General features: G+C 44.3%; 2 protein-coding genes and 1 non-coding gene across 5 annotated transcripts in view; 1 reads left to right on the forward strand and 2 right to left on the reverse strand.

Moving 5' to 3' along the window:
* The window catches only part of LOC144735063 (kinesin-like protein KIF15-B), a 34625-nt gene extending 30091 nt beyond the window's left edge, over positions 1-4534 (reverse strand). The window contains exons 1-5 of the mRNA XM_078617455.1: positions 4361-4534; positions 3083-3116; positions 1755-1953; positions 1124-1200; positions 202-239 (exon numbers count right to left, since the gene is read on the reverse strand). Coding sequence (XP_078473581.1) covers positions 202-239; positions 1124-1200; positions 1755-1953; positions 3083-3116; positions 4361-4379 — 367 coding nt within the window. The 5' untranslated portion in view covers positions 4380-4534. The remainder of the gene's footprint in view (positions 1-201; positions 240-1123; positions 1201-1754; positions 1954-3082; positions 3117-4360) is intronic.
* A 2876-nt stretch (positions 4535-7410) lies between these two features.
* TRNAT-AGU (transfer RNA threonine (anticodon AGU)) lies at positions 7411-7484 on the reverse strand. Its single transcript has one exon. It is a non-coding gene; the product is annotated as a tRNA-Thr (tRNA).
* MARCHF6 (membrane associated ring-CH-type finger 6) overlaps positions 7438-18772 on the forward strand; it is a 35363-nt gene continuing 24028 nt past the window's right edge. The window contains exons 1-6 of one of the 3 annotated variants that reach the window (XM_078617441.1): positions 7438-7950; positions 14362-14458; positions 15524-15597; positions 15742-15885; positions 17913-17985; positions 18309-18510. In XM_078617441.1, the coding sequence (XP_078473567.1) occupies positions 7932-7950; positions 14362-14458; positions 15524-15597; positions 15742-15885; positions 17913-17985; positions 18309-18510 (609 nt within the window). In that variant the 5' untranslated portion in view covers positions 7438-7931. The remainder of the gene's footprint in view (positions 7951-14361; positions 14459-15523; positions 15598-15741; positions 15886-17912; positions 17986-18308; positions 18511-18772) is intronic. The other 2 variants (XM_078617440.1, XM_078617442.1) reach the window with 2 other exon arrangements.

The following is an 18772-nucleotide window of genomic DNA, read 5'->3' on the forward strand; positions in this document are numbered from 1 at the left end:
CTTAATAAACCTATTCGGGACCTCTGGGTGACTGTGCTAGGAGAAATGTATTCATAGGAGGCCCAGAGCTAGTTTTAAAAAAATGTCAAGTGTAATTTTACATTTTACTGCTTTACATTACAAACGTATGCAAATTATATTCAAGGTGTTTTAAGCAACATTCAAATGGGACAACAAATACGCAGAGACTTTAAAACTCACCAAGCATGGTAAATGTTTTTCCTGAACCTGTCTGGCCACTGTTAAGACAAGATAAAGACAGTTATTTTGCAGTCATTGGTAAGCACATAAAAAAAAAATCGATTAACTAAATTGGCACCAATGTAACAGCACAGCCAACATAGGTAAAAACATTTTTCATATACTCAAAAAAAATTGAGTTTTTGGATATGACAAGGGTGCCGTGACCTACTCTTGCTTATCATGCTAAAAGACCCTTTAAATGCCCACTCTCTTTCAAATTGTGCCGTTTAAGAAATCCATGGACATTACTTGCCAATTTGAGGACTCCACATGAATTGGCTCCATATTAAATGCACCGACAGCTAAGGTGTCATCCACCCATTATATACCTACATTGTTATTTGTATTTTAGGATACTTTAATCTTTACGATGGACATACAGCAATAGTACACAATATTAAACACCCCTCAAGGTCCACTATCCTAGCTTAAAAGAAAATACCAAAGAATTATTGGAAAGTAGCTGTTAACTCATAAAAGGAAGCAAGTTTGGCCAAGAGCCAAACATTAGAAATTAGAACTTAAAACAGTGGAAGATGCTGCAAGCATTATTTTTAAGTATAGAATTTACATCACATACAATAGCGGAACTGCCTGCATATAGAACCACCACAAGTGCTGGCATGTTCTTCTCATCAACTCAATACACATAAATGTTTTGACTGAGTGTAGAATGGAGAGTAGCAACAAATCATTAAGCCTACAGGAATGTTTTACGAGTAATTAAAATATTATAGAAGTAACTTCTCCTGCACGGTATCTATTTTGCAACATGCGCCCACCAGGGAGATGTGACCAATGGGTTTAGAACATTTGTATTGGATGCATTATAATGAAGACATTCTTGTACGTCTGTGATTTGTGCAAGTATGATACTCACTAGGCAAAGATGGTGCCATTGTAGCCATTCATGCATGACTCAATTATGTTCTTTGCTACTACGGAAAATATCTCTTCCTGCAAATGCAAACAAGACACGATATAAATGAGTGCAACTATAGAGCTTTGGTTCAAATAGCAATTCTTGAGACCGATATAACGGGAAGTCATACACACGTACAGTAGCTGCTGATGCTCACATGATAACCTAAAAACTAAACTATTGTACTTAATACGTAAAGACACACTGAGCTATAAGCTATTTTGAGAAGCAACCTGACCACAAATGATAGGTCAATGAAGTGGCTTATCATATGGGCATTTATAGTAGCAGCCAAATAATCTAAATGCATGTTGCTAAATGTTGAGGCAAAAACTAGAGGACCCAGAAAAAAATCCACATGACCAAAGGGAGAGAAACATGCAAACTCCAAATATACAGGTGTCAGGGTCAGATAGAACCCAAACTCTTGTATACCAGGCAAGGTAGTTCGTTTCTGTCGAAACAAAAAGATTGTTCTGCTTACATGTGTTCAGAGACCGGATTATCACGTGCGCAATGTTGACACCCCAAATAAGGTTTAAGAAGTGTAAAAATGTTAAAGAAATTCAACGACGCAATGACACCGTACCTGAGTGGCACTTATGCTGGCCACATAGTCAAAGGTGAAGATGCGCGGCTCGGGCCGTGAGAGCACCCGCACCGTGTCTGGCGAGACCACCGTCACACACATGCCATGCTCCATCGACTCGCCCTCGTTCACCGCTATGCCCTCGGTCGGTGGGCGCACGCGCACGCACACACGGATTGCGTCGCCATCTGAACACGAGCTGTAGAAGAGTGCCAACGTTGAGCATTTAAACCGTGCGACATTCACGCAATGTATATGAAGACCTTCATCTGTATGTCTCAAAAACCTCTAAAGGTACTTCCCGACAAGGCAGAAAGCTGAAATTTGGACCGTACGTAGCTTTTAGGACACAGGAAAAATCTGAAAATCTGAGATTTTTCATTTTAAGGCCCCAAATCTCGATTTGAAGTATCCCATAAACTTGCTGGTGCATGTCAATCAGAAACCGTTAAAAATGTAAGATTGTGGTTTTTTTCGTTTGATAGAGCTTTAAACGGCAAATAAAATTAAAGCAAGAACTATTTTTCTATATTTTATTGTTTTTGAGATAGTTCGTATTCAAGCCATTTTGAACGAATAAATCCGCATTTTATGACGTTCAAACCTGAATAATTGGAAAACGGTAAAAGATTGGAGCTTCCCCTCAGTAACTTCAGGAATTGTTCTGTCTAATAAAAAAAATATAACGGAATCTTTAAACTGAGCGGTTTCTGATAAACATTATTGGGATACATATTCTTGGTTCTTTACGTAAAGTCACGTGACTTTGCCGAAAGAACCAAGACTATGAATCCCTGCAGTCACGACAGCTTTAAATCAAAATTCTTAGGATAGTAAGTGTCTGGTCGTAAGTAAAATTTGTAAAAAAAAAAATGGCAGTAGGTTAATGATTATATTTATTGAAAACGTTTGCCTGGCGAAGACAAGCTTCATCAACTATTATCACAATAAGCATAGAACGGACATGGCAACGTTTCACCAACATTTAACATCATAATCATTACATGCGTTGTGAACAATGTTGCTGCGTTGGGCTGTTATTGCCTTGTAAGACCAGACAACCCAGCAGCATGTTTATTGGGCCGAAACCAGTCCAGCATTTGCATACTTTAACAAATGCTTCTGAAAACACTGATCCAGAAGTTTCACATGCGACTGCACCCAAATAGGATTTTATTTCACGTAAATGAAAGATGTTTGTGCGTTTTTTAGTTTATCACCCACAACCGGTGTTGTACAGTTGCGCAGCTTAACACTGGTAATACTGTACAACAAAATAGTTAAATTTTGGTTTGCTACGTGCAGATTGAAAGATGATATTGCCTCACCTTTGGTTCAGGTTACAAGAACCCGGTACTTCACCTGTAAAATAATCATACGGAATGACTGTCAGAATTATACATTGATTAACACAAAACACAACCCAGTAGTGTGCATGAGTTTCAAATAAGGCCCAGACGGAGGTTCCGACCAAAAATACACAGACAGATACCGAGACACAGGCACATATACAGAGACACGAATAGACACGGAGACAGACACCCTGGTAGTCAGCCACTGATATATAGACACAAAGACGTGAGACGCACATGTAGAAATAAATAAGTCAAGAGGGTAAGACATCAGAGGCAAACAAGCTAGACGCGGACACAAGTTCAAGTGAATTTATTAGGTATAGCCCTGTGAGCCATTCGGCTCTTGAATCGGGTGCAACCGCAACAAACAAAAAACATGAACAAGAAAACATCTTAAAGTGACTGTGCAAACAGAAAATCCAAGAAAAAACAGCAAAATATTGCAGAAAAAGCACCGTACACCAACACTGTGTGCAAAAATCCCAGTGGGATGGCAAGTCAAACAACAACCACAAGACAACTTAGATTAAGGCCATTTAGAGAGAGACGGTGACAAGTAATCCACTGCTAGATGAATTACTCCCCATGTCGTGTCGTTCGTAAGGGATGTGACCATATTTCACCACACTGGTCAGTCAGTGCGCGTTTGTGAAAACAACTTGGATTGAAGGGGGTTTGGTGGAGGTGTTAGACCAGGACAGATCCACCGAGCCACGTTGCCCGTTACCCCGAGTTACATGAAGATTCGTGCATTTATAAAATGAAACGGGGCACCACGTTGGTACGCTGTAACTTTTGGAACAGTTATGAAGGCACGCGTGTTTGTGCGCCTAAAAGAACAATCAAGAAAAAAGTCTTAATTTTTCTGCTCAACTAACAGGTGCGGCGAGCTAATCTTGCACCACCGCTCCACACCCTCACATCTACAAATGACACGCTATAAGCACATATGTAGAGTTGTATCTTTTGCTCTCACATTGCAACACTTAAACAACACACATTCGCTTCTAGAGTAATTTTAAGAGCGGGCGTCGTAAACCGGTGATCGTTGAACGTGTACGATAATTTATGGTGCTGCAAGGTCATTTCCCTAATTGTTGTGTCAACCTATTGACGTTTCAACGATTGTGCAGAGTTCTCGTTATTTGTGCTCACGACAAAACAAGTTAAACTATTAACTTTCGATTTGTTATCTCCGGAGGCCACGGAAAGCCTGCGCTTAGGCCTCGCAGTAACCGACGCAACTCTTACCTTTATAAACGGCCGGCATGGCGGCAGCAAACGAACTAAAAAACGTAGCTCGCTTTAAAAACGTGACCTCGATTTGTTTTATTTGTTTAAACCCGAGACAACGACCGATAAAAACACAAAACTTCAGGCAACCCCCCGTCCGCCGCTTCCTCAGCGAACGTCTCGCCGCAGAAAATGGCGGGATTTTAAAAGTTCGCGCTCGAGCCGCGCTCGGCCAATCAGAGCGCGGGAGGACGCGTGACGTCACCGCAGCTGGCCGCACCCGATTGGTCCTCGCGTTTGGTGGGAGGCACGTGCTCGCCATGCTCCGTCCACTGCTCGATGGGTTGATGCGTTTTCAGTTTCATTTATTAGGTGGTATAGCCCTGTGAGCCATTCGGCTCTTGAATCGGGTGCAACCACAACAAACAAAAACAGGAACAAGAAACACCTTAAAGTTACTATGCGCAAACAGAAAAAAAAACACAAAAAATCTTCCAGAAATCTTCTTCTGTGCAAAAATCCCAGTGGGATGCAAATCAAACAATAACAACCACGAGACAATTTAGATTAAAGTTATCAGTCTAACTCTGTACTACAACAAACAAATATGGTTAAACCAAAACGTTTTCGAAATCACCGCAATAAATATATAAAAGCAATGTAACAGTGATCATAGGACATGTGATGACATTTAAATCAAAAGTTTATTATCATTATTATCCGAGTAAATTACCCATTGGGCAAAACACGGCTCTTTTTTCGAGGGTGGCTCGGCAAATGTAAAGTAGATTAACAAACCAAATGATCTTACAAAATAATGACGTGCATTTGTATTTGTTTCGACTTCAATAATGTCGGTTCAGAAGAGTTAGAGAGATCATCATTGACATCAGCCGTGGTAAAATACACCACAGGATGAAGACCTCGATCCTTGCGATGCAACCATCCAGCGCCCACACATGAACTGATTTCATTGCTCCATCTACTTGATGTCGGCGTTCCATTCCTTGGCTGCCAACCCCGTTATGAGTCTTGAACATCAGTCAAGCACCACTGACTTGGAGGGGGATGATCCATATTTGTTTTTGGGACTTAGCTATCAGCATCAGAATATGTATTTATACTGCAGGAATCCGATGAGCTACAAAGCTCTTTGTCACATCCAGCCACGTGGAAGCTCAATGACAAAAGTCGTGTCGTTCATGACAATAATTGTATTGGCTACAAAAACATTACGTTTTAGGTTTGGATGATGACATTAACCCAGCGTATGTTCTCTCATCTATATGTTTAACTCGCGTATTTATTCAAGGAAATAGTTCACCCAGATTATATTCTTGCTTGTGGCAGCAAAATTTGCAGGAGCTGTGTGCTAATGTCTAGAGGTCTGCCAGCCACCACGAATGGGTTTATCTCTCCAACAATACACCGGTTGTGCTGAAGTAGTAACTAATTAGCACGTTCACGTGAAAAAACCTTACTAATTGACCGTGTCGGCAGGTGGTGGGTTTAACGACACGTTTATATTTACGCGATCTACCCCAAACACTCCACGGGGTTATTTAAAACCTTTTAAGTCACTTTAACAAAATGTAAATCTAAACTGAACAACATCTCTATGCTCATGTCTTCGCTGAATTTATATTGTAAAAATCCAGCAGAAGTATCGCAAAACAAATTACGGACTTCAGGAGACAATTCACAGCTTCATCCAGATAACAAAATTGAAGGGCAACATCTCGCTTTGGAAGGGTTACCCCAGATGAATGTAAAGTGACACGTTTGCAATGTAAACATCCGCCTACTACAGTATACTTCAAATGGCTTAATGTAATCCAGGACCGCCTTTGCAAAAGGGAGGCAATGCTGCTGTTTGTTTCATGAGCACTCCATGGGGCTTATTTATTTAAAAAAAAACACCCTTGAAGTCAAAATTTTCAATGGAAATCTAAACTTAACAACATCTCAACGCACAGGTCTTCGGTGATTATTGATTTATTTATTGTAAACAATCCAGCACAGTATCACAAATTTGAACGATGCCACAACATCAGGGGCGTATTATCCAAAAGGCACAATAGGCACTGTATCTACGGTATGTATAGTAAAAAATATAACCAAGATATCTTCTTGAATAAATATATTCATATAGCAAGGATAGGCACAGTGTATATACGAGGCAAAGTCATGTTAATGTGGTTTTTTTTCAACTGAGACAAATTAACATCGGAGATTTTTTTCATTGAAAAATTAGCAATAGCATGTTAAAAACGGTGTTTTTTCCACAATCGAATTCTCTACAGAGATTAATAAGGGCAGCCAAGCGTTGTTCCATGTTGTTTTAAATCATCTTTAGCAAGTGACAGCGTTGGTAGTAGTGACATGGGGCAGCAGTAGCAGCCCCAATTTTTTTAAGTTATCACTCGAAGCTTACGAAATAGAAGTGTTTAGGACCTACAAAGAACCTTAATCCAGCCCTGCAAAACATCTTACAAAGCCCCAATTCAAGAATGTAATGGAAAGTTTCAGTTTAACGTGACACAACGTGAAACAAATAGTAAATACATTAGTCAGTAGGTGGCGTAAGTTACCAATCATTAGAATGAAGCCACGGAGGAGGGGATTCGTGGTTCGATATGAGATATAATACAAACTCATTCAACGTTGACGCTGAGCCTAATAATGGCTACAATCATATACAATAATCATATATAATAAGCACGGTACTATATTGCTTTTTTGCATTAAAAATGCTCACATAGTTTAGATGGAGTGGTGTTGCCAATGACAACATTTAACGAACTTTGGCGTTGATAAACTCCAGAAGACTTTGCTTACGTAAACAAATGCTGCTCGGAAACTATTGTTATTGAAAGCCAATAAGGCTGATGGATTAAAATATGTTCTCATTTTTTATGCAAACAGAACGGAGTTCAGACGACAGCTGCCTTAACTACAATCAAATCAGATCACATTGCGTCATGGTGGAGGTTTCCAAAAGCAAAAACGGAACCGATAGTTGTTGCAAACGCGTCGCTTATTTTTGCATAAAATAATAATAAAATAAAAGGCACCGCTGGGATTCGAACCCAGGATCTCCTGTTTACTAGACAGGCGCTTTAACCATCTAAGCCACGGCGCCGCCCGTTGCCGGGTTGCGTCGCCCACTCTCTTATGTCTCTAACTCGCCCCCCCACCTACCCTACATCCTGCCCCTTCGTGTGTTACTAAACGATGTAATCGGTAGCATCAGATAACGCTCAGGAGCCGTTGCGAGGATTACGCCGCGCGATGTCTTGTTTCGGCGCTCGCGTTTGAAGCGCGCTTGCCCAGCACGTGGCGCAGTTTGGGAGAGTTGGGAACATCGAGTGGGGTTGGTGGTAGTGGTAGTGGTGGGGGGGAGGTTGTCTTAGTCAGTCAGTCATGTACATGACCCGCCCGGATACCTCGGCCGTTGGCCTTTGTGTTCACGGCTAGTATTGTTTACCGCTTTAAGAGAGGTCGCGGTTGTCGCCGGAGTGGGTTTGTAACGTCGAGGGTGTTTTTTTTTTTAATGGCGACGGCGTCGAGGTGACGACGAGGTCTCGACATGGAGCTCTCCGACGAAGGTGAGGACCACCTTCAGCGGCGCCTCGCAACATCTTACGGTCGTTCACGGGCATCAACGGCACCTTGGCGCGCCCTGAAAGGGGTTCGACTCCACCCCTGCACGTTTATTGTAAAGTAAAACAAACAAACTATCGTTGGAGGCGCCTCTTAAAATTAACGCGCTTCGTGCGAGCGAGTTGGCCCCCACCCCGCCCCCTGAGGCCTCCACGGGCCCTGTCGAGACCCCCGGTCTCGGCTTCGTGGCTCAACCGGCTTCGATCGCCTTTCCCCGGCGGACAATCTAGGAAAGTGGCGCTCTCTACATTTGCGGCCTTGTTTTGTTTAAGTGTGTGTTTTTTTAGTGTTACGAACGGCTGAGCGTATTATTATTTATACGACGGTTGTTTAGTTTGTGAGTTGTTCTTGTTGTGCTGTGGCGGATAATTGTCAATACGTTTGGTTCGTGTTTAAGTTAAACGTCAAAGTATTTCACGGTGGGATGTTTCACACCGTCTCCGGTATTGTAATCGACGTGTTATTTTGACATTTTTAAATGTATCAGTGCAAACCGACAAATCCTAGGTAAACACAAGGAGTGGGATGGAAACGCGTCCCAGAATACCAACATACGGGAGATGGAGCCGTTAAATGGGTGTCCAGGTGGCCGTGGACGGATTGTGGGGAGGCCCTCATACAGCAGTGATGGCAGTGTGAACGTTCCCCACTGCGTTATTCCGACGCTTAACATTACATTTGAACAAAGATTGCAGAACTAACGTAATTATGCTCGCAGACGTCAACCGTTGGACCAACGTTTACAACCACATTTCAGTTTCATTTATTTGGTGGTAGAGCCCTGTGAGCCATTCGGCTCTTGAATCGGGTGCAACCGCACAAACAAAAAACATGAACAAGAAAACATCTTAAAGTGAATATGTGACTATGGGCAAACAAAAAAATCCAAGAAAAGACAACAAAATATTGCAGAAAAAGCACCGTACACCAACGCTATGTGCAAAAATCCCAGTGGGATGCAAGTCAAACAATAATCACAAGACAATGTAGATTAAGGGCATCAGTCTAACTCCGTACTACAACAAACAGACATGGCCAAACCAAAAAACTTTTCGAAATCACCAAAATAAAGCCATAAAAGCAATGTAACAGTGATCATAGGAACTGTGACCGATTTTTCACAATAAACGACATAAACAACATGTACCACTAAACCCTGCAGCCATAGCTGGCTGCATGTTTCACTCCACAACAGCAGGAGCATCAGTCGGAGTATCAACAAATGTCAACGTCCGTAGGCTCGCGAGCGATGGCGTGGACTTGATGAGGCCTCAATACAGCATGAGATGGACAACACGGCTATAAATGATGATGAAAGTATTGCCAATTCAAGTGGTACTCAAACAAGTGAAATGTCTGGCGTGTGCCCATAGACTGGAGAATATTGACACCCAATGCCTTGCAGCGTGGGAGTCCGAGTTAGTTTGAATTGCGTCATTTATCATTTAGATGAAAGGCGGAGTTCGAACAAGTCGGAACATTTGGTGGTATTGGCTTGACAATATCTACATTGCATAAGGGGTTGGAGCCTATTGTTGTAAGTAATGTCCCAACAATACAACAGGACCTGTACTTGCCATTGCCACAGATCTGAAAGAAACTGGCATTTGTAAAACACAATTGAGATGAAATGGCATTGCTTCCATATTTGTGATATTGAAACACATTCCACGAAAGTACACTTGATCACTGCTGTGAAAAGTCACAATAACGTTAACCATTTGGCATAATGCTGTTTCTAACCCCATCTGTAATCATAACACACATCTAAACTTCAAGGAGTCATTTTACTAATTAAACCGGAACCATTGTTCTGTGTAGACAGTAGTGGATAACAATGCAATTGTAGTGCCTAACTCCTCTTATCTCGTACAAAAAAGTTAAAATAAAGTTACCAAACTGTCCAATTCATTGCGGATGTACAGTAAAGCGAAATCAAGCCGAGGATGTAGTTGCAACAGCAATGCACACCCTCTACACAGATTTCACAAGGCGTGCAACAATATAGTTTGTGTAAGGTCAACAGTGGTTCTATAGAGAGACGTCCCACCAGATGATCGCCTCTCCCCATTTGAGCATGGAAACACTTTTAACCAGCCAAATAAAAGCTGCTTAGGCGTGCAATAGCTGTGTACACAGACGACATGACTCAGCCAATGCATCCTCACCTTGCCAGAGGAGTCCACTGACGCAACTGTGCAGATCTACCAGTACCCGTGTAAGCCTCTGATGAATCATAGACCAGAATAATGTCAAGCTGGCGTGTGGGTGTGCCTGTAAGTGTACTCCCACAATACAGTGGTAACGAAAGTGTGCATATAATAATTCATCTGCCAAAATAACTTTTTTCCACTTGCATTGCATGTCATGTATGTAAAGCTCATTTATCTGTGATAAAAGCAATGTATGCAAATTGTACGCACAATTTTACTTCAGGTTGATGGCACAAATGAGACAACATTCAACAGAACAAATTGGCCACAACGAACACAAAATAGCGCCTCCGATTAAAATCTGGCCGCGATATATGACTTCAATGGAATTGTTAAATATCTAACGGTAAGCACACGTGGGACTTCACAAGCATGCTATCAGAACTCTTAGGGATGTATACATTGGCATGCAGACTACACTGGAAGGGTCTGGCATATGTACTTTTAAGTGGTAACGATATGTGAGTCGTACAACATCATGGAGATGGAACGATGAAATGAGCTCGCGTGCAGGTGTCGAGTATACAGTATTACTATATACGGCAGGATCGTGGGAGATGGCGGAGGCTTGCGGAAGCCTTCCAACCAGCAGTGGATTAGCCGTGGCTGATGACAATGACATCATGGGGGAAACCCTCAGGGTCTTGCAAGCCCCTGCATAGAGGCTCGACGTGACCGCCAGCATCATAAGGCTCAAAGATTGGCCTTTTGGCATGTCATGCTCATGAAGTTGATTCTCATCAGGGTCTGGACAATAAACCACAGGTCGGTTAGCTGATCGGCACAGTGGCCCCGCTGACTGAGCACACGCCTCTGTGCACCAAAACTGTAGGGCATTGTACATTCTTACATTAAACCACTTAATGGGAATTTAACAACTTAACAATTCGGCTGCGTGTTCTGCAGGAGGGGACTTTGGAACGCTTACAAACAACGCGATAGACCGTCGAGTTCACCTCGGGACGGATTTGTGAAACTGTGCCGTTCTTTGTGTGACATGCCACGCGCAGGATTTATGAAACTGCACGACATTAAACTTTTAAGTCACGGCAAGCGTTTTGCATCATTTGAATGGGTTTTTGGTTAAGATTGTGATTGTTATGATGCTGTGTTTGAGATCACACCTGCGATGAAATACTCTTAAATGTTACATAATTGTTTCAACTTCAGTGTTTTCTTACTTTCATTACAATATAGTTGTCTATATGACCTCAAAGTCACCCAAAGCTCAAATAATCATAGGGTGGTTCTTTTCTCCGTTGAAAACCCAGAACCAGTGATGGAAATTCCACTTTGCTGTGGCAGGGGTCAGCCTGTATGTTTAAAGTCACTGGAGTTATCCCCACACAAAGCGGGTGCCCCATTATGTTGACTGTGGAGGGATGATGGGTGGAGTTGACCTCCATTTGACGTTTGAACTCGCGACCTTTCGATTTTGTGTTGATGTGCGTGTCCAGCAGTGTCAACCAACCATTGTAGCTTTAAAATACAATAGCACGGCATCTATCACTAATTTGAACATGAAAGGGGTATCCAAAATAAGTTTCACTTAATTCATATGTTACGTCAGTGCAATCGGTATTTCAGCTGTTTTTTTTACTTAAAAATATTTTACCCGAATAATCCCTTCAGATGAAACATCTCGTTTTCAAGGGTGTCTTAGGGTGTTGATTGTCACGTAACATAGCGAACACGTGACGACACGTACACAAGCCGTTTACATATGTTGTAACTTGTTCAGTCTACATTTTTACAATGAACATCACATCCAGTCAAACACATACATAAATACATACATAATTAAGTGGTTCACATAGAATGTGCTCGAGCTGGAACAGTTGTGCGTGTTGTGGAAGTGTGTTTTAATTGCAGTACTAAAATATTAACTATATAAACCAAAAAACTATTGAGATAAATAGATGTTTTTCAGAAGCGACCTGGCCACAATTGATGGCTCAACTAAGTGGCTTATCACGTGGACATTTATAGAAATCAAATACTCTAAACACACGTTGATTCTAAATGTGGAGGGAAAACCGGAGGACCCGGAGAAAAAAAACTACGCGACCACGGGGAGAACATGCAAACTCCAAATATATATCTATGTCAGGGTCGGGATCATACCCACAACCTCCTGTATAGCAGGCGAGGTAGTTAACATCTCTCCACCGTGGTACTCTATGTTGAGACTGGCTTAGTGCGTGTGGAAGATTGTTCCCCGTTAAAGCAGCTTTGTTTCTGAATGATAGAGTGTCTGTTGTTCTGTACAGTATAAAACACATGGCTCTTCCAGGCACTGCATTTTCTCTCACATGCAGTTATTCTGAATAATACAATGGGCCAAACATCCCAAACAGTGACCTTTCAAATAAATAGTCTTGGCACGCAATACTTTGAATTTGGTATTTACAGTATAGAGAATATAGAGTCTACAACAGCGGTCCCCAACCTTTTTGGCACCAGGTACCGGTTTCGTGGAAGGCATTTTTTTCACGGACGGACGGGGGTCATCATTGGATCTTTCCCCCTTTTCAAAGAAGCTCTCCAGCGACGTTTGTTTTTTACTCATTGTGGCTACTAGGGGTTAGAGCTTGTGGGCTTATCAAAACTGTGACTGAGACAAGTGCGCAGTGTGGGAAAGAGGCGCGGACGGAAGTGGCAAATGTATCGATGGACGGGCCACGCGCGGACTCACCGCTCACCTCCTGCTGCACGGCCCGGTTCCTAACAGGCCGCGGACCGGTACCGGTCCGCGGCCCGGGGGTTGGGAACTCCAGTTCTACAGCATGCAGTGTGGAGTACAGGATTGCTCGCCATGTTTAGTGCTTAACTCACATTGTCAAGGTGCAAGTTCAGGCCTGTTTGGGGTGGAAACTCAGCCCATCATCATTCCTCTGAGGATGATAAAAAGAGTCCACATTTGTGAAAACTCAAAGTCTTTCTGAGCCCAGTAATGCCAATGTGGAAATTGTACTACTGTCTCGAGGCCACAAAAGGAGGAGCAGCAGGGAGACACACTTCAACATACAGTAGACCCATACTCTTAAGTTTTTTCGGTAAAGTCACGTAGGTAAAAAATAAATAATCATCAGGTGTATCAAGTGAGGAAAAATCCAAGAGCTTGCCTCTTGGATTTTTCCTCACTTGATACAGTAAATTTAGCTGTGACGGTCCCACCTGATGACGGAGACTTGTGTTGCCTCCGAAACGTCGTGATTTATTATTTTATTTCTATAATTTGTATTATTTATTTTTTACCTATGTGACTTTACCGAAAAAACCTAAGAGTATGAATCCTTGCAGCCACAAAAGCTTAAAATCTAGAATTAATACAGTAGTCCCTCGGTTAACTTTTTTAATCCGCTCCACGAAAACTGCTGTTAACCCAAATAACTGTTAATCGAATATAGGAATTATATGAGTCTGCAATGGAGCTGTTTCCACTGCCAAAACAGAAAACATAACGTTAACAAAGCCAGTCGAGGTCTGAACGCTCATAAATGGACACTGCTGTTTGGCTGAGGGCCTGGCTCAGCCCCACTTACGAGCGCTCGAATTGGCCGAAATTAGCGCACGTGTGCAGAACGTGAACATGCAGTTAGTCAGAATGTAAACATTAGTCGAAACTATGGGGTCCTATGGGAGGCGAAACATCAACCGAGAAAAAGTGTTAACCGATGTCACTTAACCGAGGGACTCGTGTAATGTATTTTAGAAACACGTTTTGACAGACTTTGAGATGTATTGACACCCGACGAGAGAGAACGTGTTTAACGAGGCTACCTAATTGTGGGATGGAGCACTATTCAAGTGGGCTAAGTGGTGCCGTAATGCTCGGCAAGTTGACATCCGCATTGTAGATTTGGATTAGAGTATTTGGCTGCTATAAATTTCCACGCGATAAGCCACTTTGTCGCTTCTGAAAAAGAACTAATAGCCCAGTGGGCTTTATCTGGTAAAATAAAAAGAGTAAAGTTTTCGTTTATTCATTTGCTTACCTTTCCTATACTTTTCACTCCTATCGTATTTGTTGTTGCAACTTTCTGACTGGTGGACAGCTGTGGAAAAGAGCTTCATAACTCATCGGATTTTTCCAGGATGAATCAACATTTTGATGACCGGTGGCTGTGTTGTTTGCGACAGATATCTGCCGGGTGTGCCGGTCAGAGGGGACTGTGGACAAGCCGCTCTTTCATCCTTGCGTGTGCACGGGCAGCATCAAGTTCATCCACCAGGACTGGTGAGCTGCCTTTGGTGTTGGGGAGTTTTTACCGAGCGTGGTGGGGGGGATGAGCAGATGTGTGGGCCGAGGTTCTGTGCGATCGCGTGGTCAAGCTATGGGAACGTTTTGTACTGGAGAACTTATCCCGAGTGACTGAATAGAAGCAGCCTCGGGCCAATTCACTTGGAACGCACCCGGATCTTGTGGGATCTTGTGGGACCTTTTATGCTAAGCTGGGTTGAGTGGATACTCCTTGGATGTATGTACGTTGAACTTCTTTCGCACCGTACGTAGCCAACCGTGCTAATCGGCGGTGCGTGGAAGGACAACAAACTAAACACAAAAAGCAGTAGTATGAGTAACCGCCATGCACAGCAGGTTGTTGTGGGCATCTGTGGGTCTGCGTGGTGGGCAGCAGAGGGCAGAGCAGCAATATCTAGTGTTGTCCTGTATTTCTATGCTCCCACATCTACGCTTCCCACCTTTACCAACCCGCACTAATTAGCATGATGCAGTGTGGTCACATAACTTTCACGACCTGCACGCGGTAGGTGGGAGGCCTATTTCTGGTCTCCAAAAAATGTACACTTGACACAGAGAGTTACTGTTGCAGCCTGCAACAGTAACTCTGTGTGCTGCACAAACATTTGCACCTGACTCTGTTGTTATTAAAGCCATGTCGACCTCATGAGAGCTCATGTGTGCCTCTGTGTCTCCACGCTCGGCACACAACAATCTGCAAAGCTAAAGGGACGATCTCTGTCTTTATTGTTTGTGTGTGGGGAGGGGAAGTGAAATGGTTAACGCACTGCGCTACTGACACCGTGACGTGAGTTCGGTTCCCGCTCACGGCCAACATCGGTGACGAATAACCATTCCTGGGTCTCCCCTAAGTCGAAGCTTAGCTGGTGCAGTGTGTGCATTTGAGCAGGGGCGAAAAAAATCCGGGCATAGTTTAGGCCACACCACCCCCTCATACGCCGTTCCGGCCTACATAGGTGGTCGCTAACAGCACTTGACCTATCATTTTGTTCAAGGCTACATGGGTGATCTTTGTCTTTCTCCGTCTTCGTGTGGTTGCAGCCTGTTACAATGGCTCAAGCACAGCAGGAAGGAGTACTGCGAACTGTGCAAGCACCGCTTCACGTTCACGCCAAGTAAGCGAGCCTCTGGACAATCGATACGTTTCACACGTTAGTCCGTGGGTGATTATCCACCTTACGACAACGCATCAATGAATCGAATTCAAATAGATTGTTCCCGTTACGAGACGTTTTTGCGTGTGTCCCGCGTTGGTGCAGTTTACTCTCCGGACATGCCGCCGCGCTTGCCAGTCGGCGACGTGGTGGCGGGCCTGCTGGCCAGTGTGGGCACGGCGCTGCGGTTCTGGTTCCACTACACGCTGGTCGCCTTCGCGTGGCTCGGGGTCGTGCCGCTCACCGCCTGTACGAACGCACGCATGCACGCACGCACGCACGCACGCGCCGCCATGCTCGGTCGCACAACTCGCGGCACAAGCCTACGCAGCGACTGCGAGAACAAACGCTCGCAACAACTGTGTAGAGGTGCACACCTTTTGTCAATCCACAGTTGGATGAGGGACTTCCCCGTGCCGTGCAGGTAATGGGGGTTAATGAGACATGCTTCACCACACAGGTCAGCGCTGGGTAGGCAAAAACAGCCAAGCGTGGAGCCGACCACACCACCCCTTCGTACGCCATGCCAGCCTTCATAGGTGTTCGCATGCAACACAAGCCCCAACAGTCTACGTGGGCCATACATGTTGTGGGGTTATGTGAACATACTTCACCACGCTGGCCAGTACGTACGTTTGTTGAACTTCTTTTGCACCGTACGTAGCCAGCCGTGCTAATCGGAGGTGCGGGGGGATGGACAACAAACCCAACACAATAAGCAGTTGTAAAGAATGCATTTTCGATCTAGATTTGAAAGTGCATGGCCCCAGTGGCTTCCTGATATCGGAAGGAAGAGCAGCCGCAGAAGGCATCTGAAAGCGTGCGTCTTTGTTCAATGGTTAGCGCAAATTGGTGAGGGTGTGGTGCACAGACATAGGTGCATAGAACCACACAGTACGACAATGGATTTTCTACACCGCCCTCTGCTGCCACCACCCAACCCTGCAGCCCTATGACAATCTGGTTTTGCATGGCGGGCCCCCATGCATGGTGTGTGGTGGTCACCCATCCAAGCACTGTCCAGGTTCAAACCTGATCTTATAATAATTTATATAGCGCCTTATGTAAGGCGCTTTACACAGAATTAACAATGGTACATATGAATGTAATGGTGGAGATTAGGTGTATGAAATAGATGAGAGTGACGCAATGGGGGCAAACCTGTGATGCGTGAAATCGGTGAAAGCGAAATTGATTACAGTAAATTATGATGAATGGTTTAAATGAATGGGGAATGAGTGAGAGCCACATGAGAATACGGACAGGGAAAAATTAACCCGTAATAACAAAGTTTTTCACTATAAATCCTTTATATGCGTGGCGGCTAGAGTCCTCTCGTTTTCTGGCTTGAGATGGCTGCCACCTATGGGTCAGATGATTGCCTGGCACCATTAAGCAATTGGTAATTAAATAAAATTATTTTTTTCCTAAAAAGTGTAAAATTTTGGAAAAAAAATTTCACGAAAATAAATTGTCACGCACAACGAGTCTGTGTGCAAAATGTCAGCTCGATTGGATCACAAGAAGTGGGTTAAAAAACGACCGAAAGATTTGCACGGTCGTAAGCGCGCAAGCAAGTGAACTTAATATAAAGGATTTAAAAAGTAACCCTATCCAGGCTTAGGTGGGCGTTCCGTCAATACCAACAGGGTCTCCAACATTGGTGTAGTGTTTTATAGACCTTATCCTTCCCCCGCACCTTCGACGACTTGTGGTGCAAATGAAGTTCAATGTACGTACACACAAGACAATAGCAGTGGGATTTAAGAGAGAAATTTAATGCAAAACAATGACAAGCTACTAAACTAGCTCCACAGCAAACGTGCAATCCAGCTTCCTCCCACGTGCACACTAATACATGCACAATACAACACGATACTACACAAGCAGTCTTCAAAACATCTCCTGTGCAAACCTCCTGGAATAATCTTCATGCTACATGTGTATGTGTGTGTCTTTGTCTCTGTCAGGAGTGGTCGTGTAGCGGTTATCGCGCTGCACTACAAGCCCGGCGACGCGAGTTTGATTTCCGCTCACAGCCAACACCAGTGACTATTATCTGAACTGGTCCTGGACCTCCCATAGGTCGACTCAGCCTCAAATTAATACCTGGTGTGGTGTGTAAACATCGCCATTGGGGAGACATGCGGCCGGGCGTGGTGCTGGCCACCCTCCCCCTCGTGTGCCGTGCCGGCCTTCATAGCTGCTCGCTAACAGCACTTGCCCCACATTCCATTAAGGCTACACGGGGGATCTTTGTCTCGGTGTGTCTGCAGGTCGGATATACAAGTGCCTCTTCACGGGCTGCGTGAGCTCACTGCTCACCCTTCCCATGGACATGTTGTCAACGTGAGTGTAGCCGTGGTTCATCACTTCATCACCATTCGCAAAACAATGACCACGTAGGCAAATTGCCACCTGGTTGCCATGGAAAAAACACACTTTGCAGTGCATTTTATCACGTGTGCCACCTTGTGTGGACAAGAGGCACAAACTTACTCAACTCCGGAAGGCGTTTTGTGAAGTCCTCTTCCGGCGGTCATTCTGTGACTCAATTTATTTACCCGGGAGATGAAATAATCCCGTTGAGACACGTGAAACGTAATTGCCTCTTTTGCAATACCTTCCCCCCCCCCTTCCCGTCGTTCACCGATGTTTTCCCGCCCCTGCAGGGAGAACATCCTGGTGGACTGTCTGCAGGGCTGCCTGGTGGTCACGTGCACGCTCTGCGCCTTCATCAGCCTCGTGTGGCTGCGTGAGCAGATAATGCACGGTGGCGCGCCTCCCTGGCTCGAGCAGAACCACCTCGCCGCCCGTGCCGCGCAGCACCCGCAGCAGCAGCCGCAGCAGCCGCAGCAGCCTGACGGACAACAGGTTGAGTGCGCTAGCCGTCGCCCGCAGCACCCAGGGCCAATGATAATTAGATCTGCAGCAACATTGGACACAGAATGATAAATTTTAGTGTTTAACTCTGTTGCTGAGCACAGGCCCAAAGAGACCCAACATGTTAAGCAGCCAGCAAGAAAAGCATGGTCAAAGTTGTGATGGATAACAGTTCACACACGATTCTTGAATTGAGCAAGTTTATTGGAAGAGCTTTGGGGGGGGGGGGAAAGGCGATGGGAGGGAATTCCAA

This window comes from Lampetra planeri, chromosome 54 (genome assembly GCF_965212315.1).
Source record: "Lampetra planeri chromosome 54, kcLamPlan1.2.h2, whole genome shotgun sequence".
NCBI classification, from domain to species: Eukaryota; Metazoa; Chordata; class Hyperoartia; order Petromyzontiformes; family Petromyzontidae; genus Lampetra; species Lampetra planeri.